Source organism: Fusarium oxysporum, chromosome 7, assembly GCF_000149955.1.
Source record: "Fusarium oxysporum f. sp. lycopersici 4287 chromosome 7, whole genome shotgun sequence".
NCBI lineage: Eukaryota > Fungi > Ascomycota > Sordariomycetes > Hypocreales > Nectriaceae > Fusarium > Fusarium oxysporum.
In genome coordinates, this window is record NC_030992.1 from 231,294 (window position 1) to 256,642 (window position 25,349).

A 25,349-nucleotide genomic window follows, 5' to 3' on the forward strand; every position below is an offset into this window, starting at 1 on the left:
AGCGCTCTAGGAGAGAACTTAGTCTTAGAAATATAGGTTATAGACCTTCTAATTAGATACTTTATTTCTTAATTATATGCCTTTTTAATAGCCTAAAATACCTAATATTAAGGGGCTAAAGTAGGTAGGAAGAATAAGGTAATATATAAAGTATAATAATATTATTCTCTTTATAATATATTTAAAAGTTAGCTAAATAGTGGTTTTTATAACTATTAAGGATTAAAAAATAATAAGTATTAACTAATTAGTTAGTTATATATTAATTAAAGTACTTTAACTACTTAAGACCTATCTTATTATTTATCTAATTATTTTAGGTTATAATAATAGCCTAAGTAGCCAGGAGGTTACTTTCTTAGTATTAATTAGTAAAGTAATATTAGCCTATAATTATAATAAATAGATTAATTACCTAATCTTTTATATTAATTATTTAAATTATTATAACCTATTTTTAGTTTTTAGGCTAAACTAATTTTAGCTATTTATGCCTTTCTAAGCTAATAATAACTATAGCGCTTAATATTATACCTATTATAAAGCTAGTCTTATTAAAGTTTTAGATATTATCTAATTAGATATTATACTTTATAATTATATTTTATATAAGCTTAAATTAATTACAAATAGTAATTAAATCTTTATATTTAGTCTTTTAATAGTTATATTTCCCCTAAAAATATATCTTAAGCTTTAGTTATTACTTAATAAAATTAATAGCTTAGCACTTACTAACTAGTAATATATTATAATTAGCAAGCAGTTAATTTACTATTTCTTTAATATTATAATACTAAAAAGGAAATCCTTATAAATCCAAGTTAAGGATATATTAGACTATAACTTATTCCTTTAGATTACTTAGTTTCTATAACTTTTAAAACCTAATTATAATATGCAGAGATACTATTATATTAGGCATAAAGGGTTAAGAAGTTTATATTATAGACCTTTACAGCTTATTGCAGACTTAATTTTAGGTCTGCCTAATAGGCCTAAAATGCAAGAAGGATTTAAGCCTCTTTATTAAATTAAGATATATTATTTAGTTAAGAATTAATTAATTAGATAGTTAGATATAAGGTTAAGTGATTTTTAATTGGCATGCTTGTCTGATTGGCATGCTTATCGTGTACGTTAGTCTAATTTTATCTAGTGGATTATATATTAGTATGGCAGCGTCTAGAGACTTTTAGATACTATTTTTTTAATTCTTTTTTCGTCTTATTGTTTATATAGAAAATTACCATAGGTCATATAAGGCAACACGCAATCCAATTCATCGTTCAAGAAGTTGCTTCCTCTAAACTGCCGAACGCTCTTGTGAGTGACATGAGCCGTCCACCGTTCTCAGGCTACAGTGACATGAGTTTGCAGCTGCTTGAGAAACGACCCGGTGTAGGCGCTCTGATTAAAAAGATTCGTGGCTGAGAGCGCTCGACATAACAGATGTTCCAAATACAATAACCTTTAGGAACCCGAGGGCTCTTGGCATGTACGCGTACAGCCCCTTGATTGATAAACAACATGTTTGGGGCTAATTAATCTAGAAGACTCGCGGCATCTTTTACCCGATGATTCCAATCGCTTATTGGTGGGTTTTCCGAATTTGGTCGTGCCGAACCATTGGGTCGTTTCACAAACCCTGTCACCGTAAGACACAACCCACAATGAAATGACCTTCATTAATATCCGATCATTGTTCATCAATATCGAACGCTAGTTTGTAGACGTACGAACGGTCTCCTTGTAGCTAGCGCGCCCTCAATGAACATGCTACGATTTAATAAAACGGAATCCCGGAGGCGCATTGTAGATCCTTTTGTGTTTCTCTCAGTCGTTTTTCTTTGGGTCCCATAGCTGTCGTTCATTTACACGTATTTTTATCCACACTCTTTTTCTTTTACTTTCACTATGCGTCACTCGTTTATTTCGGCATTGATTGCCGTTGGTTCCGCCGTCCAGGCTGCCGCGCAGCTGAACGGAAAGGTCGGACCTCTCACTACGCCTTCAGCCAAGGCTGCCATCAAGACTTGCAACATTGTCGACTACGGTGCGAAGGCAAATGCCAAAACTGATAATGGTCCGGCAATTCAGAAGGCTTGGAATGATTGCAGAACCAGTGGTGGAGAAGTCTACGTCCCAGAGGGCGACTACGGTCTGGGTACCTGGGTGACATTGACTTCTTCGAAGCCCATGTCATTTCGTCTTGATGGAATTATTTACCGCATTGGGTAAGCTTATCTCGTGCAAGAGAAAGTATCTGCTAATGTGAGAAGCACCGATGGAGGCAATATGTTCATGTTCAAGCACCTGGAGGACTTTGAGTTCTACAGCAGCACTTCCAAGGGCGCTATCCAAGGTTATGGATATGAGTTTCACAAGAGTCTGTTCACAATATGCGCAATATTCTTTTCAAGACGCTGACATAAAGTAGAGGATGAATATGGCCCCCGTATCCTTCGGTTCGCCGATGTCAAGAGCTTCTCTATCCATGATGTTGCTCTGGTCGACTGTGAGTATCACCGCGCCCCAATCAGTGATAATACTGACAGAATCAAGCGCCCGCATTCCACTTCTCTATAGATACCTGCTCCGATGGCGAAGTTTACAACATGGCCATTCACGGAGGTAATCGAGGTGGTCTCGATGGTATCGACGTCTGGGGAACCAACATCCAGTAAAGCCTCTTCGCACTTTTAGGTGTTGAGATCTGCTAACGTTTTTTTTAGTATCACGACGTTGAAGTCAGCAACAAGGACGATGCGTCTCTGTCCAGAATCCCCTCTGACCACCTCTTGGTCGAGAACATCTTCTGCAACTTGGCCTGGAGGGTTGGGGCAATGGGGTCCCCTGGGCACCGGACACTGGGAACGGTTTCTCCCCATCTCACTTTACCCATCCACCGGTAAACAAGACTAAGTATTCACGATATCGAGTACAACAACATCTACACCCAGCGTTCTAACCAGATGTACATGTTCAAGTCCTATGGCGGCAGCGGCACCGTCAACAACGTTGCTCTCAAGAACTTCGCTGGCCACTCCAACGCCTACACCCTCGACCTCGATGCCCAGTGGAGCTCCATGAAGCCCATCGCCGGCGACGGTATTCTCTACACCAACATGACCTTCTCCGGCTGGTCCGGAACCTGCGCCGATGGCCATCAGAGAGGGCCCATCAAGTTCAATTGCCCCGCTGATGTCCCCTGCACTGACATGCAGGTCGATGACTTCACTGTTAGAAGCAACAAGGGCGATACCGTCGAGCACGTGTGCAAGAACGCTTATGGTTCTGGAGCTTGTCTCAAGAAGGGCGATGGCGGTGCTTACACGACAACGCAGACTGTCGACGCTGCCAGCGCTGCCACTCCGACCATGGACGGAGAGATTGAGAATGGTCTTGGTCTTACTGTTTCCATTGCGATTCCCACCATCCGACCTTCCTTCTTTCCTGGTGTCGCTGCCATCAGCCCTCGCATGGCCGACGCCTCCAAGGCTCAAGCTACCGCTCGTGTAGAGACTTCCGTCCCCACTGAGGCTGAGACCGCCGCTGACACTTCTGCTGTAGCTGATGTAACTGCTCCCATCAACACTTCTGCTGCCTCTAGTACCTCTGCTGCTGTCAGTGAGGTTACTCCTGTTGCCACTTCTACCGCCTCAACAGACGCTCCCAACAGCCTCCTCCCCGAGGAACACTCTACTCTTGAGACTGCTGTAAAGGCTTCCAAAACTGCAAAGACCGCTGCTGTAACTTCTAATGTGCTGCCAAAGATTCCCTCTTGCAAGGCAAAGAGACGCCGAAGTATTTAATTCATGTTATTATAATTATCATCTGTTCTGTCTATATACGAGTCATCTGCAGCTATTGTCTGTCCATGATGCCACTTATGTTCCTCCTTTTCATTATCTCAAGGTCTGAACATCTTTCCATCCTCTAACCTGTAGGCCATTGTGAAACGATAGAAGTAAGTCCAGTGCGCCATCGTTTCTGTCGGTAGCGATAAAACGACAGGGAAAGATAGAATCGTGCTAGATCTCTGTGCTTGTATGACAGCCCTTGCGTATATCGTCCGGGAACCATCCCGGCCCATCTCAGGCTCCACCGCTTGCCATTGCATCGATTGATGCTGTCAAGAAGGTGTATATGTTTAGGTAAACCCCACATGCACGCATACTGCTTAAACGCCGCAGCGTCATGGACTGCGTGGGACTCATGGGGATCAACAATGTTCTCTCAACTGCCAACAACGCTTTGACGCAATTACAGCAAACAATTCGATCCAAATACGGCGAACGCAGCTGATCCCCAGACAGCCCGAACTGTTGAAATTGTACCAGACGGCGATGTTTTTCTGGTAGTTGGACCAGAGAAGACAAAACTCCATGTCAAATCTATGTTATTGATGACAGTCTCAAAACCATTCTCCGCCATGCTCGGTCCAGACTGTAAAGAAACTCATGACATGCGACATCACAATGGCCCTTTTGAGGTATCGCTGCCGAACGACAATGCTACCGCATTAGAAATCATATGTTCTGTCATTCACTTCCAGAACGATAAGATCCCTGGGACCCTCGCTGCTGGAGATGTCCTCGCAGTTGCAGTCGCCGCAGACAACTAAGAATACCTAAACGCCCTACAATTTGTCAGCAAAGCCTGGCTCCGAGAATTAAAAGGGAAACCGGAAGATCCCATGCTTCTCACTGCCGCGGCATACCTCTTCCGGAATGCACAAGCGTTCAGGAAACTCACTGCAGCATTGGTACTCAACCCTCATGGTTCTTATCTTGGTCTCTTTGGGAAGGAAGTTGAATCCGTTCTGCCGTGGGAGGTATTCTGTATGTGTTTCAACGAGCATCTGATCATAATGAATACACTTGCTGGAAGAGCAAAGAGGTTTCGCGAGGCTGGAAATGGCAGAGATTCTTGTAAACGGTGTGAACTTTGGGGGCTGCGATTATAGATGTGGATGGACAAGCACATGTGCCTATGCATATATCAGCAAACTGGAAGTGGAGAATCTTTGGCCAGCACGTTTCTCCAATACCTCTATCTCAAAGGCGCTAGAGAGAGCAGAGATGATGCCTGATCCGGTCCCCAGCGAACGAACCACTACTTGTAATATGGCTCACTTCCGTAGCGTCCCACAATATAGGATTAGTCGTAGTGTTAGGCTGGAGCGCTTAAACAAGAGTATCGGGCTTTACCTTTAAATGCGTTCGTGGAGGGAGCAACGCTTTCGAATGTAAGCATCCATTTCATAGTTCTCAGGACTAATTAGTATAAGTTATAAAATTAATGGATTAAAATATATACAAGTATGTAGTGGCAAACCTTCATCTCGTGATCAGCCCGCCCCTCACAGGTTGCACCGGTCGCAATTCTAAAGTTGTCGAAAGCTATAGCTCCACCGGCATTCGTTGGCCTGGACAAGCCAGCACCAGCAGACAAACTGAGCAAATGACATGATCCCCAATCAAAAACGCGCAAACCTGACCCTGGTAGCATGCCTTACAACAACAAAACCAATCCGACTACCGCGCCCATCGTAATCCACGATGAGAGTTCATAACTGTGAGCTTCTGAAACAACCATTGGTGTAGCATAGGGCGCCTCCTTGGGCTCTGAAGGAACTTGGCCATGGTTAGGAGGTGATGATTGAGAAGGAATTGCTGAAGTCTCGAGTTGAGGCGTGGGTGGAATGCTTGTCTCCGTTGTCAAGCTCTCTAGGGATGATGACGGAGAAGGGTTCATTAGGGTATTGCTGTTGGACTCCGGTGCGCCTTGAGCTGAAACAGGCGGCTGTGTATTCCCTTGTCCTGGATGTGTATCACCCTTTGATTCTGCAGCTGAAGTCGGGGTCGCGGGCTGGTGCGTCATGTAGCTAGGGCGAGAATCGTCTCGTAATCCTGTGGCTCGAGTAAGAGTCTCAGATTGGCTGTTCACTGAGCCAGGTTGATAGCCACCCTGTGAGCCTCCAGGAGGTTGTAACACAGGATAACTATTACCGCCAGCGTCTGTCTGATACCCTCCAACCCAGCCTGGAGGATATTGAACTATCGGATGTGTATAGCTCTCGTAGCTAGTCTCATAGGCAGCTCTTGGAACTGTCAGGGTAACAATTTGCCCTCCTTGAGAACAGGAAACAGTTGTCATGTCCACTGATGGGTATACCTGGTGCTCACACTCGCAAGGGCTGTAGAGGAGTGTAATCGGAACACAAGTTGTGTTTAGAGCTGCAGGATTGCTTGGGTTGATAGTAGTGTATGTAACAGTGGTTACTGTCTCGGCAAATTGGGTCTTGGTGTAGGCATGATCGATAGTTACAATCGAGTAAGCAGTGTGAATTGCAGTTGGAGTTGGGAATGGCGTTGGCAGACGACTTTCAGATGTAGTCTTTGTGATAGTGGAATCAGAGACTGAAAGTGTCTTTGACCGAAGATTTATAGTTGTAAATGAGGAAAGGGAGTATGATGAGGTGGTTTGATTATAGCGCGAAAGAGAGCTTGATTGAGATGTTGATACATAAGTGTGGGCTCCCGTAGCCTGTAAAGAAGAAGAGGGAGGGGTGTAGGAGGAAGAAGCATAGGACGCGGAGGAAGAGGAGGAGAAGGAGGAAACCGTTTTTCGATAAAGTGTCAAAAGATGATCAGGCGCTATTGCACGATGCAGAAGCTTTTGTCTGCCACGGAAGTTGCCTCCACAGATCAGAGTAGGATCTCCAGGGCATGGGAGATCGCAGCGTGTATCTGATATAAACTCTGTATCAGAGAGCAGATCTGCTTTATAACAAGACCTGTTGGACATTAGCTCGGAAACTCATAGATCAGAACACAACGGAGGTTAGTGCGTGGTCGGCATCAACTCTGGGACACGCACTGCTCCAAACACACTTCAAGCGGTACGTTAACAAGGCAAACTCACTCTTTATAAACACCAACATACTCGCTTCCGAAAGCCAAGTCGACACATTTCCGGGTCGTCATTTCTGGATCAGTTGCTACCTCTGTAAAGGATGGATAACCCTCCAGGGATCTCAAACAGCCTGTGAAGGTATATTCACCCAAGGCAAGAATGTTTCTTGCAGGAGGAGTTGATGAAGTCGAAGGCAAAGTGGAAACCTCTGACGGCTGAAGGATTGAAGATGTGGACTGTATTTCAATTGAATCTTGGCTGGGGCTGCCCACGCTCGATCCTGTTGCTGTGGTTTCTATCGCGGTAGCCGAGGTCGTAGTGGTTGATGCCTCCATGGTTGATGTCTCTAAGAGTGGTGTTTTAGTATTCAACATGTCAGTGGTTGACATCTCGACGCTAGTAGTATCGGTGTGCAGCGAGCCTTTAGTTGTCGCGACTGTGGTAGACTCTAGAGAAGATGACTCTCCACGTGATGTAGATCCCAATCTGATATCCGATGCAGACTCTGGGACAGCTTCTGACGATAACGATAATGAAGTATCTGGCAATTTAGATGGTGTCAATGTTGTTGATAATGAGATAGCTGCTAGTGAGGTTATAGCTGAGGCAGTTGAAAGCGATGTTGACTCTAGCGTAGACTCCAGTGTAGACTCCAGTGTAGACTCTAGTGCGGGTTTTGATGTGGTCCCTGATGAAGCGTCTAATAGCGACGATAAAGCTGCAGATGGTGACAATGTTGTTGGTGATGAGATATCTGCTTGTGAGGTTACAGCTGATGTAGTTGTAAATGATGGCAACTCCAGTGTACCCGCTGACCTAGTCTCTGACGATAATGGTGTAGTTTCTGGGGACCCGGATGATATCGACGCTGAAGAGGTTGTGTATAGTGTCAATACTGTAGATTCTGAGGTGGATTCTATAGGTACAGAAGTCTTAGATGACGTAGAGGTTGATACTGATGAAAGCAACTTGGAAGCAAAATTGGTGCCAGGGGAAAACTGAGTCCCAGTGAATGACTCAATCAGATCGCATTCGCTATGAGGATAAGGATGAAAGTTCACGGCAATGCACCTACTGTCGTTGTCGCATCGATCCAGGCATCCCTGCATGCTATCTTCTTCATCCCGTCGATAGATAGACTCAACGGTCGAAGAGGTATCGCAAATGAGAGTGAACTTGTTCTCGTGAGGTCCAGTATAAATGCTGCTGGCCATTCGACTGCAGGATAGCGATCTAGGTGCTGTAGTGGACGTAGTCGATACTGATGTGGTTGTAGAAAACACGGTTAGAGATTCAGTTGTAGATGATGTAGCTGGTCGAGATGCCACTACAGCCATATCCAGGTTATAGTCACTCATGAAACCATTGAACCCATCATACAAGGTACATTCGTCTCCAATGTTATTGAACGTGACTGCGCGACAAGCCAGGGTATCAGCGCATAATGCCATGCATTCTGTCAAGCTGTGTAGCTGATTGTTGTAATCGATTTGATTGCCGCCAGTTGCTTGTTTGCCACATAAAAGCGACAATTTCACACCGCTGATATAGGATGGATTGTCGAGTTCATTGCAAGGTGTTGGTGCCGAGATGGCAGTTGTTGTTGTCGAAAATGTCGCTGATGATATCGTCATGGATGTAGATTTATCTGATACTGCTGGGGTAGAATCCGGCGAGGTTGATGAAACAGGTGATGTAGATGTTACTGAAAATGCCGATTCGGAAGAAGCTGTTGACGACAAATATGTAGTACTTGTAGCAGAAGCAGTCACATATGTGACATAAGAAATAGTCCCACGAACTGTTCCTGAAGCGGCTTGTGTCACGACAGATGTTGTTTCATACGTCGTAGTAGATACAATACTCGTTGTGTCATAATCAACCTTGAACGACTGATCGCAGTTTGTGCAGGGTCGGGCTTTGATCATGACAGCAGTATCGCCATAGCCATCATGGCGATCGCATACAGCAATCTTCAACTCCACGTAGTCCTTGGGTAGCGGTATTGAAAATCGAAGAGGAGGGGATGACATTGCGAATGCTGTATCGCCATTTGGTGATGGTATACCCCACGGCTCGCTGAGGTACTTTGACGAAGAATCGAGTGGAGTCCCAGTTTCGTCCTTTGCGACATTAACACCATTAACCAAGACCAGAACTTTATCACCAGAACTTGCGTTTGTGAGCTTTTGGATCTCAGTTATTCTCGAAGTAAAATGCTTACGTAACATCACAGCTTGCAATAACCATGTCGATGAGTAATGTAGTCGCCTTGGTTGGAAGAACGTTCAAGAGATACGAAGCTCCATTGTAGGAATCTGCACCACAATAGCTGGCGGTATACGCATCATACAGGTCAGTGGTATAAGAGCTTGGGCATGTACCGCCAGGAGCTAAGGATGTCGAGGTCAAACTTCCAGTTGACAGGATGAGGCCACTGCCCATTCCAAAAGGGCCATCGGTAAAAGATCTGATAGCCGAAGGGTCTCCAGAGTAACCTGATGATGAAGAGAAAACATCTCGAGAACCACCAAAGAGGATCCTTGCCAGCGCCAGTCCGCCCGTTCCCGTAGAGGCAATGTTGATACCTAAACAGAGGGGTATAAGCGATGCCCAGAGGGCCGAAAGGGTTGCTTGTGGCCTCATGCTGAAGAGGCAGCGATAAATCGTGTAAAGCGTGGAGAACAAAATTGCAGTAGATACATCGAACACTGCGAAGATCACAGGCTTGAGGGATTAGGTAAGAACGTTCCCCCTTCCTTGGTAAAATTTGCTATACGTCAAGTAATAAAGCCTCACCACTGCTCTGTTCATGCTTTGAAAGATCTAAATTAGGCGACAAAACTACTAATTTTGCAGTGGTCAGCTAGCCAGCTGAATCGGCCGCTGATGGGCTATGTGGGCCATCGTGTGATGTGCTGTCAAGCCGATATATTAATATTAAAGAAACTTCCTCTTTTAGTTTACTGTTTATTTACTTTTGTCGCTAGTTTTACCAGCTAATGCCTTTTGCAAAGCGCCTTTGTCGCGAGCAAAAGCAATAGTGTCGATTTCAGAGGGGCCAAAAACCTATACAAGAGACGTCCTAACCTTATTTAGGCTTAAAGATAAGCTTCTGCTGGCCACCAGAGCATGCAAGTACAGGATCATAATATTGTTTACGATTGCAAGATGCGACTATTAATTGGTAGGAACAGGTGTTTATGTCTATTATCATAAGCGGCCGTCGTTATATTAATCTGCATCAGATGTGTTTAAGTATTGAAATATCTCTGTGATGTCGAGGGTTGACATCTTGACGTTCTCGATCAGTCCTAGGGACGCACGACACTAAGATGTTCTCGAATCCGCCACCGGTAGCAATAGTTGGGCGCTATTGGTTTTCCCACAGACACTAACATAAAGGAGAAATCCCCTGAACCTCGCTGCTCCAATGCTGCGCTCACCGTACATCATCTGGTCCGGATAGTAAGTCGACGAGGACTTTTGCCTTCCTATCCTCGTGGACCTTTTTAGCTTCCAGTTAATTGTCTCCTGGCATACTTAATAATTAAGGCAACTAATTTATTGACTGCTATTACTAGGACTGATCTTACACTGTAAGCCAGCTGGCAATTAGACAAGTCGACTCAACCATGTTTTGGTTGTCATAAGACGTCGATTGGAATTTCATATTATAGCACATCCAGCAGTCAAGGATATCATCACAAAGCCCATTCTTGACTTTGAATGCTCTTATATGAAATGATCATTGAAATGGACTGATGATGAGCATTGAGGAGGACTTCCGAAAAGCCACTATGTAAAATAAAACCTGACAGTTGGGATTTCAATCTTTTCCTGGTTCCACGAAACCGCTGTCTTAAGCAAGCTCCATCATGGTTGTGCGGCCTGATGGCAGACCAATTGCAACCCTGGAATGCACAGAATCGATAGCTACTGGCAAATCGACTGGAATCCAAAGTATGCGTTCATTCCCTCTCATAACCCATCGCATATCAACACTTAAACCCCATCCAACGCGGTCCTCCTCTCCATCTTGGAGCTTGTGAGCATCCAGAATGCCAAGCCAAGTGACGACATGTGAGCCAGTGTTACTATGCAGGGAGGCATTTTCTAGACTCAAGCAACTGTGAACAGGAACGCCCATCTCAACTGATAGCCTGGGGAAATATTCTGAAGCTCTGCAAAGCAAATTTCGCTGTAGGTCTCTGGACACATCCATACGTACTCCTTGAATTTCATCTTCGCCTTCAACAGGGGCTTCAAAGTCTACTTCCCAGGTTGTGTCCCGCAAGCTTGTGCCAAAATTTGTAAGAAACTTCGAATCACTCGAGAAGAGGAGAACATCGAAACGATCCACCAATGATGTAGGCCGTTTTATAAGCTCGGTTCCCGTAAGATCCCAAATTTCTATCCTGGAGTTTAGTATTGCACTACGTCCGCCAGTTGCGGCATATCTTCCGTCAGGGGAAAGAGCAAGATGCATGATTCGGTATGCGCGAGGAACGTTCGTAAATAGGTAAGTTCGTGCGTTTGTATCCAGGTCCCAGATGACAGCCTTGTTTTGCCCAACCGGCATTCCAATTAGTCGATCATTGCGGGCGAAGGTAATCCAGTCAAAAATAGGAAGGGAATGGGATCGACGTGGTCGCTCGCAAAAGGCGATGCAGGATCCTGATGCCACATTCCAAATTTTGGATCTGCCCATTTTCAAATGCGCTACTATCATCTCCCCCTGTGGAGAAAAGGAGAGCCTCTCAACAAGACGTGTGTCGCCATCGAAAAATTGGGTAGATTGGCATGGGGGTTCTTGTCCACTTTTTCCGCAAGGTTCTGAGAAGCTGAACTTGAATAAGCAGGAGAGATATCCCACAGCATCATATAGCCTGCCTTGGTGCTTGAAACGAGCCACTGTCCGTTTTCATGTAAAGATAAACCGTTCAGCCCCTTGATATGACCATTCAGAGTCTTAACCAATATCCCTGCATCATTCCATATTCTGATACAGTGATCCCAATCGGCGGAAACAAGGATACGACCATCAGGTGAGATTAAAACGGCATGCACCGCATTCTTGTGGTAAAGAGTTTTCTCACAGGTCCATTCACCCATGACGGACGTATGCCAAACCTTGACAGTGCAATCCCAGGACCCTGTTGCAAGCCGCTTTCCATCCGATGAGCAGGCCACTGACACTATTTGGTCACTGTGACCTTCCAGGGCTTGTTCGCAACGACCGGTGGCTATGTTCCAGACCTTGGCGGCCTCGTAATCAGGCACCGTTATCATCCTACCATGTGGTAAGAATGTAGCTTTTACATAGAATTCGTTGGGGTCCACGATGCTCTGGAGATGTTCGCCAGTATTCCAGTTCCAAATATTCCAGCATAGCTCTTCATCGTTTTCAAGAGTTACCAGTTGTTTATCAACAGGCAAGAATACAACCAAGTCAGCCCTGACGTCAAGCTTTGCTATGCAGTCCACTGTCCTTGTCCCAAGGTCAAAGATCTCGACTTTATCTGTACTACCAACAGCTAGGTGGCTGGCAAGTGGGGAAAAGGCGACTGATGTTGCTTGGCTGAGATCCCTGTTGATGGAAAACATGCAATCTCCCGACATTGTATCGTAGACTACTGCCTTCATCTTACAGACTGAAGCCAGGAATTTGCCATCTAGAGAATGGGAAACAATTGAGGATTCGATTTCGATGATATGTGTCGTTCTAACGAGGGCCTCCCAGTTATCCTGCATCTCTGGACCAGTCACAACCCATTTGGGAGTTTGCCGATGGAACTGGTTTCGTATTTGCTACATTTTGAGCTGAACGAAGTGCTGAGGCATACATTGTAGGGGCGCGTGGTCAATGGCCACTTGGTGAAACAGAATAAATCGACGAGCATCTTGAACAAATCTAGCTATCTCAGTTGTCTTAATGTTACTCTTCATGCATATCAGCCATCCATACCTGAACTTTATGATCGCGAGGTCTTACCAGAGCAGATTCCAACTTCAAGATTGATTTTATAGCCACTGAGAACACCCTAAGCAGGCTGGTAGCCTCTAACCAAGAGGTAAACTTTTTCATGAGGAAGTGAAGAGCCTGGGCCAGAACTTTGTCATCTTGTGTGCTCACAGAATCCGAATCTATGAAATGATCCACCCAATGAGTACACAAGTACTTGATCGGAGGCAGTGGATCGGGGTCAGGTGTAGAAATCTCATCGACCAGTGTTCCCGGAGACTTGAGTTGGTAAATATCTTGCACCAGTTTATCTTCCAGGACTTCCATAGTTCTGGAAAAGATGACGGTGTGATGATGCTGTGGTCCAGATGGCATTATTTTGTCAATACCTCGATCGAGCAGAAACTCTTTAGCTGACTGATGAACAAAAAAGATCACCCCATCGCGGTAAGCTAGAAAACACGCACATGACTCGATCGCGTCTTTTACATCATGCTCATCATAACCAGTCATCGACTCGACGAGATTTATCATCTCCTTCGATGTCAAAGGCCGATATGCGATACAGGGCTGTAGCAAGTATGCTTTTGAGCCGATCTGCTTCCTGTGATGCAATGATTTTATCATCATAGTGTTAAAGAGATCATTGAGTCCCTCCGGAAATCGTTTCAGCTCTTCAAGCACTAGCCTTTTGCTGATTCTCAAATCACTTAAGCTTTCACAGACTAGGGCGACCCACAGAAATGTGTTATCTGTCCGAGACACCATGGACTCAAACACCTCTTTCATCAGGTTCGTATCGTTATCCCAGTTCTTTCCAAGGTGGTCTACCCTGGTCCGAATATATGCCTGGACAGCGCCGGCTACCAATTCCGTGTTATTCTCGAGTTCGAGGGGAACTAGTCCTTGTGTATCTCTAAGTCCTCGTGCTATTTCAGGCCAGTTGCGACTTGAGATAATCCACCTGGCGCTGCATGAGCACGAAAGATCACCGATGAGCATGATGAATCTATCCCTCCCAGACTTGCATTCATCGAGGGCGTCCACAACCAGCACTGCATTTTGCATGCTTGGGTCTTGCAATAGTTTAGTCAGAATCTCACTGAGCAACACATTGCTGTTCTTTCCGCTGAAAAGTTTGTCTTCCCTCTTGTCATAGTAGGGACGAACTTCCGATATTAACGACGGCTGCTGATCGAGAAGGACGTAGATAAGGCCGCGCATGACAGCCGTATCATTGGACAAGTCTTCGTCTGTCACTTGACAGAAAAAGTAGGATACAGGTCTCAGAGACTTTTTCAATTCATCAATGATGCCGCATAGCAGCATTGTCTTTCCCTTTCCAGGCTCGCCGTTGATCCATAAGACTCGGCTTGATGAATCATCGAGTTTGTTATAGGCATCATGTTGCAACACCCAACTGTAAGAGTCCCATAGTGGAGCCCCTTTCCTTTTTTGAATCTCGATTTTGTCCAGTTGAGGATCCGTTAGTTGAAATGCAGCGAAGCACTCCATGTTTTTCGTATCCCACTCCTCTTGCTCTCTCCTTTCTCGTGCTCGAGCTTCTTGCTGGATTGATGCACAGATGTTCTCAAGTAATGCTTCTTGAGATTTGGCAATGTTGGCGATTCCACTAAGCCATAGCTTTATCTCTTCTGTGTTATACTGCTCAAAGTCCTGTCGAAGATTGCTCTCGGCGTCCTTGACGTCCTTCAGCCTTTCGGCCCAGTCATCCAGCTTGAGTGTATCCCTGAGCAGGACAGATGCCCAGTTCGGTAATAAAGACAGGCGCTGTGAATCTGGAATAGCAATAGCTTCTTATAAAACTCAACAACTTGACTGTCGAGTTTGGATTTCAGGACAGACGCATCGGCATTCGCCCTCTCTGCACCAAGAATGATATTGGCCAAATTCCAGTACCACTCCATTCGTGACAAAACGTAAGTGATGCCCTGTCGATTCAGGCCTGGTTCTTTCATTGGATTTGCAAAGATCTAAAGTTTGTCAGCATTTATCTCATAAGAGACGAATCACTAGTTATTTTTCATACCTCCAGCCCGACGGATATGCCAGCCCAGGCAACGCCAGCCTCAGGCGAGGCCTTAACAGCTTGATCAATCACCCCTTTGAGATTCCCTATAATGCCGATATTGTTTGAAACAGTTTCTTTGTAGTGGGCCATCTTCTTAGACCTCTCCAAGCCCATGTACACCACCATCCACATCTGACGTGACTTATCGGTTTTGCAATGTTCCAAGTCCTCCATCTCATTCTCAGGTATATTCCCCCATTCGTTCTTAATATTTTCAATGATTTCCTCGTATTCCTTTACTCTGTTGGGTTCCTTTTCTTTGATGCTATCGTAGGCTTTAGTCCACAATCACTCGGGCACGCTCAGTGGTGGAGAATCCGACTCGTGTATTGATGAAGGAGAGGTTGCCTGATTGATTGTTGGTAGTGGTGCTGAGGGAGGCGGCGACTGGGAAACAGAAATGGATCCGGGCTGAGATAGAGAGAGGATTGGAAGATCAGGAGGTGACAAGGTCGTTGTTAGTTGACTCTCTGGTGGCTGAGCCGAAGGCTTTATCGGTAGGGTCGACTCGGCCGAGTCTTGGGCTGTTGGAGTCACTGGTTCGGCATCTACATGCGAGGGGCGCAGCTTCTTCTTGACTCTCGAGAATAGCTCCATTTTGCCTCTGTTAGAAAAGGGCATCTTGTTTCGCTTTGTATAGGGACGGCCACGATGATTGAATTGGGTAAATAGAGCGTGCGGGGAAGTTGGATGATGTTCAAAGAATGTGTTGGATGGGGCTGAAGCCTGCATATCAATCTGCAAGGCTGACCTTGTTAGGCTATCAGGCAGATAACTGGCAGTCTAATTTGCAGCTAAGGTAAATAGTATTAGTAACTTAATTTATTTTGAAGGTTGCTTTATATAACTGGCTAACATACTCTTTAATAAGTTTATAAAATTTATTTATATTTTAAAATTATATAAAATAATATTATTTATATTATGATAAGTTTTAAATACCAAGGCCGTCACGGTTACCCTGTACCTCAACCTCGGCCTCAGCCCGTTGCGCTCATCCCATTGAGATAAGCGGGGAATGATCCGGGCCCTGCAGATCACTGTCCATTCAAGCAAGGCTTATGTTGAGACAAGGGTATCTTGCACCAATCGGAATGGCCGACCTTTCGGGCCGCTAATACATCTGGCTTAGCCTCTCCGAGTAAAAAGACCACCAAACAGAGATTATCGCGAGATTGTCGAACATGTTCAACATTTTAACGATATCAAGTTCAAGATGGAAGGGTGCTCCAATGATCTCTGTGATGTTATACAATTTTATCTCCACGTATGAGCCAGACCATCGAAAGCAAGCCAAGCCAGATGAGGAAATCCATTCGAGCCATCGTAGCATCGGCCTTGCTGGGGCTGACGTTGCAACAGAGCTGGACCAAGCATGAAGAGCCGTGGGGGCTTGGTCTTCCCGAGCTCGAATGTTAAGGATTGAACGGCTATAATTGCCGGCTGACTCCTCTCTACCGCCGATAAATTTGGATCGACTACGGAACTTTGACGGATCTGGTCAGCGAGATCCGTAAGTAGTCGAATGAAAAATATTGTCACCGCTGCATTGCTATTGACCGGTCTTCAAACAGCTAGCGCTTACTTCATAGGATCTTGAGCGTAACCAAAGGGTCCTATCATTGAATTATGTCCACTTTGAGGACGACTGTGAAAGTAATAGCGACCTGAATAGAAATTATAGGTCATTTGCTGTCGTATATTTCCACCTTTTTGGCCTTGCTATTGGTATGGATATCATTGAATCAGGCGACTCGCCTACTCACGGCTCCGAAAATAGATCGTGGGCGATCTATGAATGGAGAAACTCTTGACTTGCAGGTGGTCTCACATTATTGTAGAGAGAGAGGGTATAGCTAAGATCTGCAAAAATGATTGTTATTAGAGGAGGACTTGGGTAGCCTAAATCATAATCTGAAAGCCTAGAGCAATGGCATTTGCCACTTAAACATAACTGAAACATATAAATATCATATAGAATTAATGAATCTTTGTTAGTCGCTGTGCTTATTCTTGCCACAATGACAACTATAAAATAAATGGGACTATTTCTGCAACTGGACAATTATACGAAAACTGTTCTTTTCGCTTATTTGGCAGGAGGAACATTCGGTGACTCTGAAAATGGGCCCAGACTAGGTAAACCCATACTATTGCGGAAAGATCGCTAAAGGGGCCAATAGGACATGGCGGCATGCCTATGCGCTGGATAGGTCTTTTTGTAAACGGTAATCCTTCAGAGGCAAAAGTTCATTAGCCGATGTCTGAGATGACGGGGATATTGAAAGTGTTGAACTGACTGGACTCTAGCCAAAAGCCTAGATATCGAGTATAAAAGTCGCTGACACTTCCCGATATCTGTTCACAATCACTCTCTCAAACACTCAAATTTCACACAACCCTTTCAACCAACATCTATAATCTACAACCATCAAAATGCTCGTCAACACCAGCATCCTCACCCTCCTCATGGCAGCCTTTGCCACAGCCTCTCCCATCACCGAGTCTTCACCTACCCTCACCAAGCGCAACTCAGTCAACGACTGCGGCGACTCTACCTTTGAGAACCACTCCTCCGGAGGCTCTCCCCAAGTCTCTGACTGCCAGCAAATCGCCCGCAACATCGCAGGCGGCGGCACCTGGACCGTCGGTGCTGGCGGTGAGCACCACCAACTGGTTCAGTACGGAACCTGTGCTTTCGGTGCACAGGGAGCTGGATCTAACATGAACGCTGCTCATATCGGCAACCAGGACATCATTGATCTGATCAACAGCTCTATCGAAAAGTTTCAGTGGGAAGGAAAGGTTGGCGCTGCTGGTGTTATGGGATGCCAGAGTCTTACTGGACTGGTTGGAGGAGTTGACATGCGATGGGGTATCTACCATACTTAAGCACTTTGGATAGCGCCTTGGTGGTGACAAGTCATGTCGGGCTGGAGGATTACAGCATCGGGGGCCTGGAGAGTCTTGTGATGGATACAGGAGGAGCTGTTGTCTTTACAACGCATGAAATGTTCTATTCTTAGTCTAGGTCTTGTTCAGCTATTCAGGCAACAAGTTTTGTTAACTGTATATACAACACCTTTCTTCTACTGAGATGCGAGATGCTTTTGCTTTCCTAACACTTTACTCGTTTACAAGCATTACCTTCCTTCGCTGTGGGTAATACAAAGCTGCAGTCCTATACAAGTTCTCTCTATCAAGATCCCAAACGTGTACATGTGTCATTGTCTTGGCGTAGCCCGATAAATATAACTTGCTATCTATATCCTGGCGCAGTCAAATATCCATAGTAATGCAAATGCGATGATCTCAATGTCCACGAACAAATCTACATGCAATCCAATGAGTGTGACGTCTTCGAGCAATAACTTGGAGAGGAGCGCACCATAGTTTCAAAAGTTGTTCAAGCCTGACCGTGAAATCGACCAGGCGAAGTTGAGTAGGAGGGGTAGTGATACTGGCCAAGTGAGTCTGTATGATTTTGAGGAGGATGTTGAGCCATTGGATGTTCTTGTAGATAGCGATAGCGATGACGGTCGGACGCGGTGAAAGGTTGCTGGACAATGGAAGGCGACAAGTGGCTCTTGTTCTGTAGAGGAATGCTTGCTGAGTCATTGCGTATATGAAACGTCTCTTCCGGCTCTCTGGGAGTTATTATCGCTCGTCCGGGGTGAACTACATTGAAAAGAGCTACGGTGATGAAGATCATCGAAGCGTCAAACACATAAATATAGGTTTCAGTTGACTGCAATGCGCCGTTCGATCCGGTGATGTACTCAACCAAACGGAAAAGAGATCGGATCATGATCAGACCGCTGTCAACGTAAAGAACGAGGATAAATTGTTTCCAGGGAGAGATCGAAGAAAGGCTTTTGCTGGTCGGGTTTGCAGTAATTCGACGATGGAAGATATGAAGAATAGTGATGAAGAATGCAAAGAAGTAGATTTGAACAGCAAGGCCAACGATGATGATGTTCTGTCCCAACTTCTGGTCACCCTTGGACTTGGCGTTGGCCAGCATTCCTCCTCCTGTAGTTATCAGAGGTTAGTTTACAGCTAATCCTGCTAATGCCAAATGATATGGTTCAAACTTACCCCCAGACTGTGCCAGAAACGAAATAACATCACCAATAACAAAGGTCTTTGTCAAATATTCAATCGGAACCAGTGAGTAAGAATCGGCTTCAAGGGATTTGATAAGTCGTCCAAGCGACATATAGATAGAAGCTGCTAACATCGTCGGACCGAGGAGCAGAAGGAGACTTTGGAGGACATAAGGCATAATAGCCCAGTCAGGAGTCTGCTTTGCAGATATTGCACGCCCGGCATAGCCAATTGCCTCGACTGTTATGGCTTAATGAGTGCGTACTCAGGGTCAAGCGGTATCAGCCACTTACAAATACATCCAATAAGGAATGGAACAAGATAGAAAGTTCTGTACCGAATGAGTTGAAAGAGGTGGCAGAGTGTTAAAGCACTAAAGAGAGCTAGAAAGATAATTGCGGCGGTAAACGATGGGTCGTAGTGGTAAAGCTTGAATTCCGACATGGTAGGGGCGTTGGCTACAAACCGACTGAGCTTTGGTGTAAGGAAAAGAGAGACGAAAAGCGAGGGGAAAACTTTTTTTCTTTTTTAGACAATAATACAAACGAGCGTCTGGAATATGGATCTCAAAGTGATTATACCAAAGAGTCCTCCAGAGGTATCAGAAGTATTTATCTGAAAGCAACGATTGTACTTGACATACGAAGACAACAATGACTGGCTTGTCCGCTGATGTTAGGCTTGTAGATCGACCCACCCGTATTATTTACGAGCGGGGCATCTGTCAGTGCGGTGTATAGGACTGGATTAAAAATAGGATCACTAGTCCATACAGGTTAGCCCGCAATTTTTATACACGTATTATAAAGCTTATCTGCAGTGGTTCATCTGTGACATTTTCATGGAGTCGGGACAACTGCAACACCGCATAGACTCAAATAGCGCATTATTGGCTCGCATTTCTCAGCCTAGTGGCTGATGCCGGCTTTCGATTGTTATGACTAATGAAGTTATGTTATAGTCGTCCTCATCGTCTGATAAGCAAAATGTATCATGCCGTAACAACACGTACTGTTATAATAGAGAAGAGCAGACCAATCTCTAAGAGTCTTATTATTATCGAAGTCAACTCTACTATTAATAATATGCTGACTGCAAACGTTGCGGTGATCTTGAAATTATTCAGTCAACGCTCTAACAGTCAAGAAGCCAGACTTCTAAGTCGGAAAGAAAACCAAAGCTTGTTCATAATTGAATTACAACTTTGGTACATGCCATGTTTTAATCCGTTCTCCAAACTTGTACAAAATCAAGGGTATAACGATCAGAACCAATGCAACAAATCCCAGAAGACTGTTGGCCCATCCAAGACCCATTGCTTCGTACATCTGTAAACCACTAAGAGGCAGCAATGCTGCAACAAAGGATCTCAAGATCGTCAATGCTGCTGAGACAGATGCAGCATATCGTGGATATGTGTCAAGTAGATAATTCTGAATGCAGGACTAGATAACGTTAGCTACTTGTTTGCTCAGGTCAAGGCGGCTGGTTACATTGACAGTCATAAGTCCCATACACATGATCGAAACGCTTATCATGGGAACAATCCAATGTACGGTGTGATACGTCGTCCATCCGTAAATGAAGAGGCCACAGGGCAGTGCTAACCCGCAAGGAATCGCAATGATAGGAACGAGCCGAAACTTGGGTTGGTGCACTACTCCTCTGAGTTTGTTTCTCTTGACCATAAGGTCCGTCACTTGTCCGATACCAATGACCCCGAGGATCATGCCAATACCAGCAGGCATAAAGGCTAGCCCGCTGGTTCCTTCGTCAAAGCCATACTGCTGTGGGTAGACGAACGAAAAGGTAGCGATGAGAAGATAGAGGATTCCGTATGATATCGCGATGTAGAGTGCGCTTAGTGTAACAAGCGGAGCGAGAAATAGAAGCTTGGTAGGACGCAGTGCCGCAGCTCGGAACTTCAACGTATCAACTGGTCGTGGAGTAGACCTATTCGGTACTGCTGAGTTTGTAGTATCCTGAGGTAGTGAGGCATTGCGTCTTTGGAGAATCACGGGCGCGAAGGTTTCGTCGAGCAGGAAAGTTGAGATAGGGATAAGCACGCCTGACTAATCGTAATATCAGTGCTGGGCGCATGAGAAAGAACATGGGCGTTAGGATACGTACAATGATCGAAATCAGCCAATACACCCAGCGCCACCCTTTGGCACGTATCAGATATCCACCAGCAACAGGGCCGATACATGGGCCAAGCAGAGGACCCAGCGCCCAGATTGAGATAGCGCGACCTCGCGTCTCAAGAGCCATCATATCAGCAATGCTTCCACTCCCAATCGTGATAGGCACCACTCCCGCAAAGCCCATGGAAAATCGAAAACCAAGAAGCATCCCCATACTGTTGCTCAGAGCCGTCCCCACGCTGAAGATGGTGAAGAGTATGTTTCCCCATATATAAAGCTTTCTTCGGCCGTACGTCTCGCTCAGTGGTGCAATTAGAATCGGGCCAAAGACGAAACCGAGAACGTAGATTGATAGGATGAAGGTAGCGGCGTTGGGAGACGTTTCGTGGAACTCGGCCATGATGCTTGGTATTCCGGGTGCAAACATTGAAGAACCAAGTGGACTGTCGTGTCGTGAGTAGAGGTGCAGCAGGTAGGTTAAGTAAGGACTCACGTTACGACTGTAAGCAGTGATAGAACCATGATATTGAGCCACTTCCTCTTGTTCGACCAGTTTTTTGGATTTGCTGGATCATCTGCTCCTGACCAAGGGATGGAGTCCAGATCATTATGCGCAGGGGGGCGTCTCTCTCCCTTCTCCTGCTCTCCTATCACAGCATCGCGCTCAATAGAGTTATCTTGTCCAACTTCCGGAGTAAATCCAATATCCTCTTCTCGATCTCTGATGGCGGACATTTTTGTTTAAACGATCTTTGAAAATAAGCATTGAATAAACGAATCAGTATGACAAGCTATGGAGATCGGCCTCATAGGTCAAGCTACGAGGGCGAAGGGGCAGGATATATTTATTAGGCCGCGAAGATACAGATTACTTAATACCCCTTCAGGACCAATATGTATTTCTCGCTTTGCACGAATTTCGCAACATCAGGGAACTCCATAACTAATGAAGCTAGACTGTTGATTTGCCCTTTCTGCTTTCTGTGTGACGAAAGTGGGCCACTAAAATTTACGCGTATTTCAGCAATTGCCCCAAGCTCCTTTATTGCGCTATCTACAGGTGTTCCAATCAAGCACGGTTTCATTTTTAGTTCCGGAGATAAGTCACAATTGATGACCTGTTATTACCTAGTCAAGTGCTATTATTACACTATCGGGATCTTTATTTTTCCCTGCTCTAACTCCTTTTCTCTCATCATCTCAAGCTCTTATCCGCATCCTCCGGCGCATCTAAAATACGCGTAATTAAGAACCAGCTATTTCCCTTCTGTTTCTCTGTCTCGCCATTCCTCCAAACCGCTGCCGCATAAAGCTTATCGGTAGTATCAGCCAATCCAGGCACTTACAAGGACCCTTTGGCCTTTCTTTGGTACTCTGCAGTTTGCTCCAGGAATGCAACGCTGTAGGCATAAAAAATCAAGGAAAGGCTGCCTCGAGTGCAAGCGCCGGCATATCCGGGTAAGTTCTCTTTATGTGCTACATACATGCGTCAGTATTATTGACAAGTTTGGGCAGTGTGACGAAGGCAAACCCATTTGTATAAACTGCATTACTGCAGAGCGAAATTGCGAGTATCGCGAGCGCAAGTCTCCGGTATGAACCATGTCTCATGACATTTTGTACTCATACCATCAAGTTCATTTACAACTCTTTTGGTCGCTTTCTCACAGTTTTTTTCACAGGATCTGAACGATGTCACCTTCTCATCCTCGGAGTCGAATTCGACCTTGATGCAAGATGCAGAGAACTCATCAGCCACAAGCAGTCTAAGAATGAAAAAGGCACAGACGACCGACGTCAACATGAGCCACCTAGAGCTACTTGTTCATTTTTCATTCGCCATATATGCCCCAGAGCTTAAAGAGGATCATTCATCTACAAAGTTAGTACTAGAAGCTGCTCTGAGAGAGAAGTATTTAATGCTCGAGGTCCTGGCAATCTCGGCTCGATACTTATCAACCGCCCATACCGACGAGGCAGATTGCTATTCACGCCAGGCAGTGGAACTGCAGACCAAGGCTATCGAACTATTCAACAATGCGGACACTGTTACTGCTGATGAGAATTCCATACCAAGGCTACTCTTCTCCTCCATACTAGGCCGCCACATGTTGGTCGATGTGCTTGCCAGGCGAGATCCTGATCTCGGGTCATTTGTCGACCGATTTACCCAAGGTGCACGAGTTCACCGGGGCGTCAGAGCTGTCACGACAGCACAAGAATGGGAGATACTACTGACGTCAAAGGTCGGCCCTCTTATCACGAAAGGCCTTGATCCTCTGGGTTTTGATGACCCACCTCCGCTTTGCCCGCATTTTATGTCACTGCTTTCGCGGACGGCACGGTTGGACGATCATGATAAGGAGGCATGCACCAAGGCTCTTTGCATGATAGAAGGGGCTCTGGATGATCTACAGTATCCTGACAGGAGCTCATTTGGCCTGCGCATGATATTCGTTTGGCCGATTCTATTACCAGAACGCTTTATCGTCTTGCTGGAAAGGGGCATTCCGGAAGCTATTGCAATCTTAGGCCGCTATTCTATTCTACTTCACGCTGGGGAGCCACTATGGCAGGTGAGGGATGCAGGACCGTATTTACTAAAGCTGATCTCTTCGTTTCTTGGATCCGATTGGGACGAATGGCTATAAGAGCAGGACCTATCATCAATAGGTTATTAACCCATATTCAGCGTACTCGCATTTAATGTTTTCCTCGATCTTTAAGATACGTATTACATATATCTCGCTGTGAAATATCTGTTACATAATCGCTATACAATTTGGAGGGCTTGCAATACCCCCAGGAATGTCAAGAGGAACACTTGTCATGAAGAATGACCAACGGCCTTGTTCCTTGCACTTCTCTGCCAAAGCCTCCAGATCAAAACTCTCGCCAATGGGCATACCCCAACCACTGAGGAAGACCTCATGGAGAGCGACACCAGCTGGTCGTGGACTAGGCCAGGCTTCGTAAGCCACAGTGTCACTTGCAACAGCAGCGAATTGGTTCTCCCAGTGCCATTGTATCATCTCCTCTGAAGCCTGGACACCACAGGATGTTCGCACCTTACGGCGAGGTAGTGCTGCTTGGCTCTCTTGGCTTAAACTCCGATATGCCTTGAGCCAGCCTGTGCGGATGAGAAGAATATCACCGGTGTGAAAAGTGACTGCTTGATTTGTCGCGACTTCTTGTAATTGTGGGAGGGTAATTTCGAAAGAGTCGAATGGAGACTGTGTATCGATACCTTTGTCGGCGGCGTATGAAGCCCAGTCGAGCAAGACTCCTCGTCCAACAATACCTCGCTTTGCAACGTCTGTAATCGCGACATGTTAGCGTGTGAAACGTTGCCGCGAAGCAACTTCACTTTCACTTACTTTGAATACCAATTTTGGTATTTGTGGCAACTCCCGAGATGTCATCTTGAGTTACTCCATTGTAGTACAATAGGCTGTCTTGGTATGGATAATGCCGCAAGCCATCCCAGTGACTAGAGCCCTGGGTGTTCATGTCGAGCTGATTGCCAGGTGTATCAATATTGGATGGATGAATTAGCCGTGGGGGAAAGCGTACTAACCTCATCATCATTGGCATGACCCTTGGCAATGATTCTATGGCTGCATGGTTTTCTCACTGGATTCATGGGTTGCGAAAAGGCGTCAATCGGTAAGCTACATTGTTAGAACCATCGTGTCCAATCCAAACAAAACAGAGTGGTCAAAACTTACCTTAGAGTAATCTGCTCACCGGTGATGATCTCTTTCACGGCATCTTTGACAATGGCGGGCGTGAGTAGATTCAGCGTCCCCAACTCATCATTGGCGCCCCAGAGACCCCAAGCTGAGTATTTTGGATCACAGCTTCGACAGGGCAACTGGTTGAATGCAGGTCGCTTTGGTTCTGACTGAATACTACCCATCTTGTTGTGAGAACTTGTTGTTTAGGTCAATGCCTGGGAGCGTCGCATCCTTGGTAACTCAAAATATGTTCACCAATAAACACATGGACGGTTAACTTAACCTGTGTTGCGGGATCTGCATACCGGTTCGGCATGTTTATTTAAACCCCGACAGCCCCACCACGTACGTCGGCATGTTACCGAAAGCCTCTCGCGAGATTC

The 25,349-nt window shown here is 45.5% G+C and overlaps 10 protein-coding genes across 12 annotated transcripts; 5 read left to right on the forward strand and 5 right to left on the reverse strand.

The window, feature by feature from the left end:
* The first annotated feature begins 1,814 nt into the window (after positions 1-1,814).
* Positions 1,815-3,902, forward strand: FOXG_04765 (murein transglycosylase). 2 transcript variants are annotated; one of them, XM_018382803.1, is made up of 7 exons: positions 1,815-2,237; positions 2,283-2,389; positions 2,441-2,518; positions 2,566-2,683; positions 2,736-2,879; positions 2,927-3,518; positions 3,574-3,902. In XM_018382803.1, exons 1-7 carry the CDS (start codon positions 1,918-1,920, stop codon positions 3,580-3,582), a joined length of 1,368 nt encoding a protein of 455 aa, XP_018239591.1. In that variant the 5' UTR covers positions 1,815-1,917; the 3' UTR covers positions 3,583-3,902. The 2 variants fall into 2 exon arrangements, with proteins under 2 accessions (XP_018239591.1, XP_018239590.1); XM_018382802.1 differs by having other exon boundaries at positions 1,866-2,237; positions 2,927-3,902.
* A 533-nt stretch (positions 3,903-4,435) lies between these two features.
* FOXG_18897 (uncharacterized protein) lies at positions 4,436-4,627 on the forward strand (the record flags this gene model as incomplete). The annotated part of the gene is made up of 1 exon (XM_018399039.1): positions 4,436-4,627. One exon carries the CDS (start codon positions 4,436-4,438, stop codon positions 4,625-4,627), a length of 192 nt encoding a protein of 63 aa, XP_018239592.1.
* A 342-nt stretch (positions 4,628-4,969) lies between these two features.
* FOXG_04766 (uncharacterized protein) lies at positions 4,970-5,095 on the forward strand (the record flags this gene model as incomplete). Its single annotated transcript, XM_018382804.1, has 1 exon — positions 4,970-5,095. The coding sequence occupies one exon, from the start codon at positions 4,970-4,972 to the stop codon at positions 5,093-5,095; it is 126 nt and encodes a 41-aa protein (XP_018239593.1).
* Positions 5,096-5,517: 422 nt separating this feature from the next.
* Positions 5,518-9,567, reverse strand: FOXG_04767 (uncharacterized protein; the record flags this gene model as incomplete). Its single annotated transcript, XM_018382805.1, has 3 exons — positions 5,518-6,802; positions 6,931-9,093; positions 9,146-9,567. 3 exons carry the CDS (start codon positions 9,565-9,567, stop codon positions 5,518-5,520), a joined length of 3,870 nt encoding a protein of 1,289 aa, XP_018239594.1.
* A 1,216-nt stretch (positions 9,568-10,783) lies between these two features.
* FOXG_04769 (uncharacterized protein) lies at positions 10,784-14,401 on the reverse strand (the record flags this gene model as incomplete). Its single annotated transcript, XM_018382806.1, has 3 exons — positions 10,784-11,741; positions 11,798-12,717; positions 12,917-14,401. 3 exons carry the CDS (start codon positions 14,399-14,401, stop codon positions 10,784-10,786), a joined length of 3,363 nt encoding a protein of 1,120 aa, XP_018239595.1.
* A 3,013-nt stretch (positions 14,402-17,414) lies between these two features.
* Positions 17,415-17,870, forward strand: FOXG_04770 (uncharacterized protein; the record flags this gene model as incomplete). Its single annotated transcript, XM_018382807.1, has 1 exon — positions 17,415-17,870. The coding sequence occupies one exon, from the start codon at positions 17,415-17,417 to the stop codon at positions 17,868-17,870; it is 456 nt and encodes a 151-aa protein (XP_018239596.1).
* A 219-nt stretch (positions 17,871-18,089) lies between these two features.
* FOXG_18898 (uncharacterized protein) lies at positions 18,090-19,705 on the reverse strand. Its single transcript, XM_018399040.1, has 4 exons — positions 19,379-19,705; positions 19,077-19,325; positions 18,367-19,010; positions 18,090-18,309 (listed from the first exon to the last, which is right to left on the reverse strand). The coding sequence occupies exons 1-3, from the start codon at positions 19,527-19,529 to the stop codon at positions 18,385-18,387; spliced, it is 1,026 nt and encodes a 341-aa protein (XP_018239597.1). The 5' UTR covers positions 19,530-19,705; the 3' UTR covers positions 18,090-18,309; positions 18,367-18,384.
* A 576-nt stretch (positions 19,706-20,281) lies between these two features.
* On the reverse strand, positions 20,282-21,964 carry FOXG_04771 (uncharacterized protein; the record flags this gene model as incomplete). Its single annotated transcript, XM_018382808.1, has 4 exons — positions 20,282-20,530; positions 20,579-21,157; positions 21,216-21,672; positions 21,723-21,964. 4 exons carry the CDS (start codon positions 21,962-21,964, stop codon positions 20,282-20,284), a joined length of 1,527 nt encoding a protein of 508 aa, XP_018239598.1.
* Positions 21,965-22,441: 477 nt separating this feature from the next.
* On the forward strand, positions 22,442-23,961 carry FOXG_18899 (uncharacterized protein). 2 transcript variants are annotated; one of them, XM_018399041.1, is made up of 3 exons: positions 22,442-22,687; positions 22,745-22,822; positions 22,912-23,961. In XM_018399041.1, exons 1-3 carry the CDS (start codon positions 22,622-22,624, stop codon positions 23,878-23,880), a joined length of 1,113 nt encoding a protein of 370 aa, XP_018239599.1. In that variant the 5' UTR covers positions 22,442-22,621; the 3' UTR covers positions 23,881-23,961. The 2 variants fall into 2 exon arrangements, with proteins under 2 accessions (XP_018239599.1, XP_018239600.1); XM_018399042.1 differs by having other exon boundaries at positions 22,745-23,961.
* Positions 23,962-23,991: 30 nt separating this feature from the next.
* FOXG_04772 (uncharacterized protein) lies at positions 23,992-25,148 on the reverse strand (the record flags this gene model as incomplete). The annotated part of the gene is made up of 4 exons (XM_018382809.1): positions 23,992-24,545; positions 24,607-24,745; positions 24,807-24,900; positions 24,958-25,148. 4 exons carry the CDS (start codon positions 25,146-25,148, stop codon positions 23,992-23,994), a joined length of 978 nt encoding a protein of 325 aa, XP_018239601.1.
* Positions 25,149-25,349: the final 201 nt, after the last annotated feature.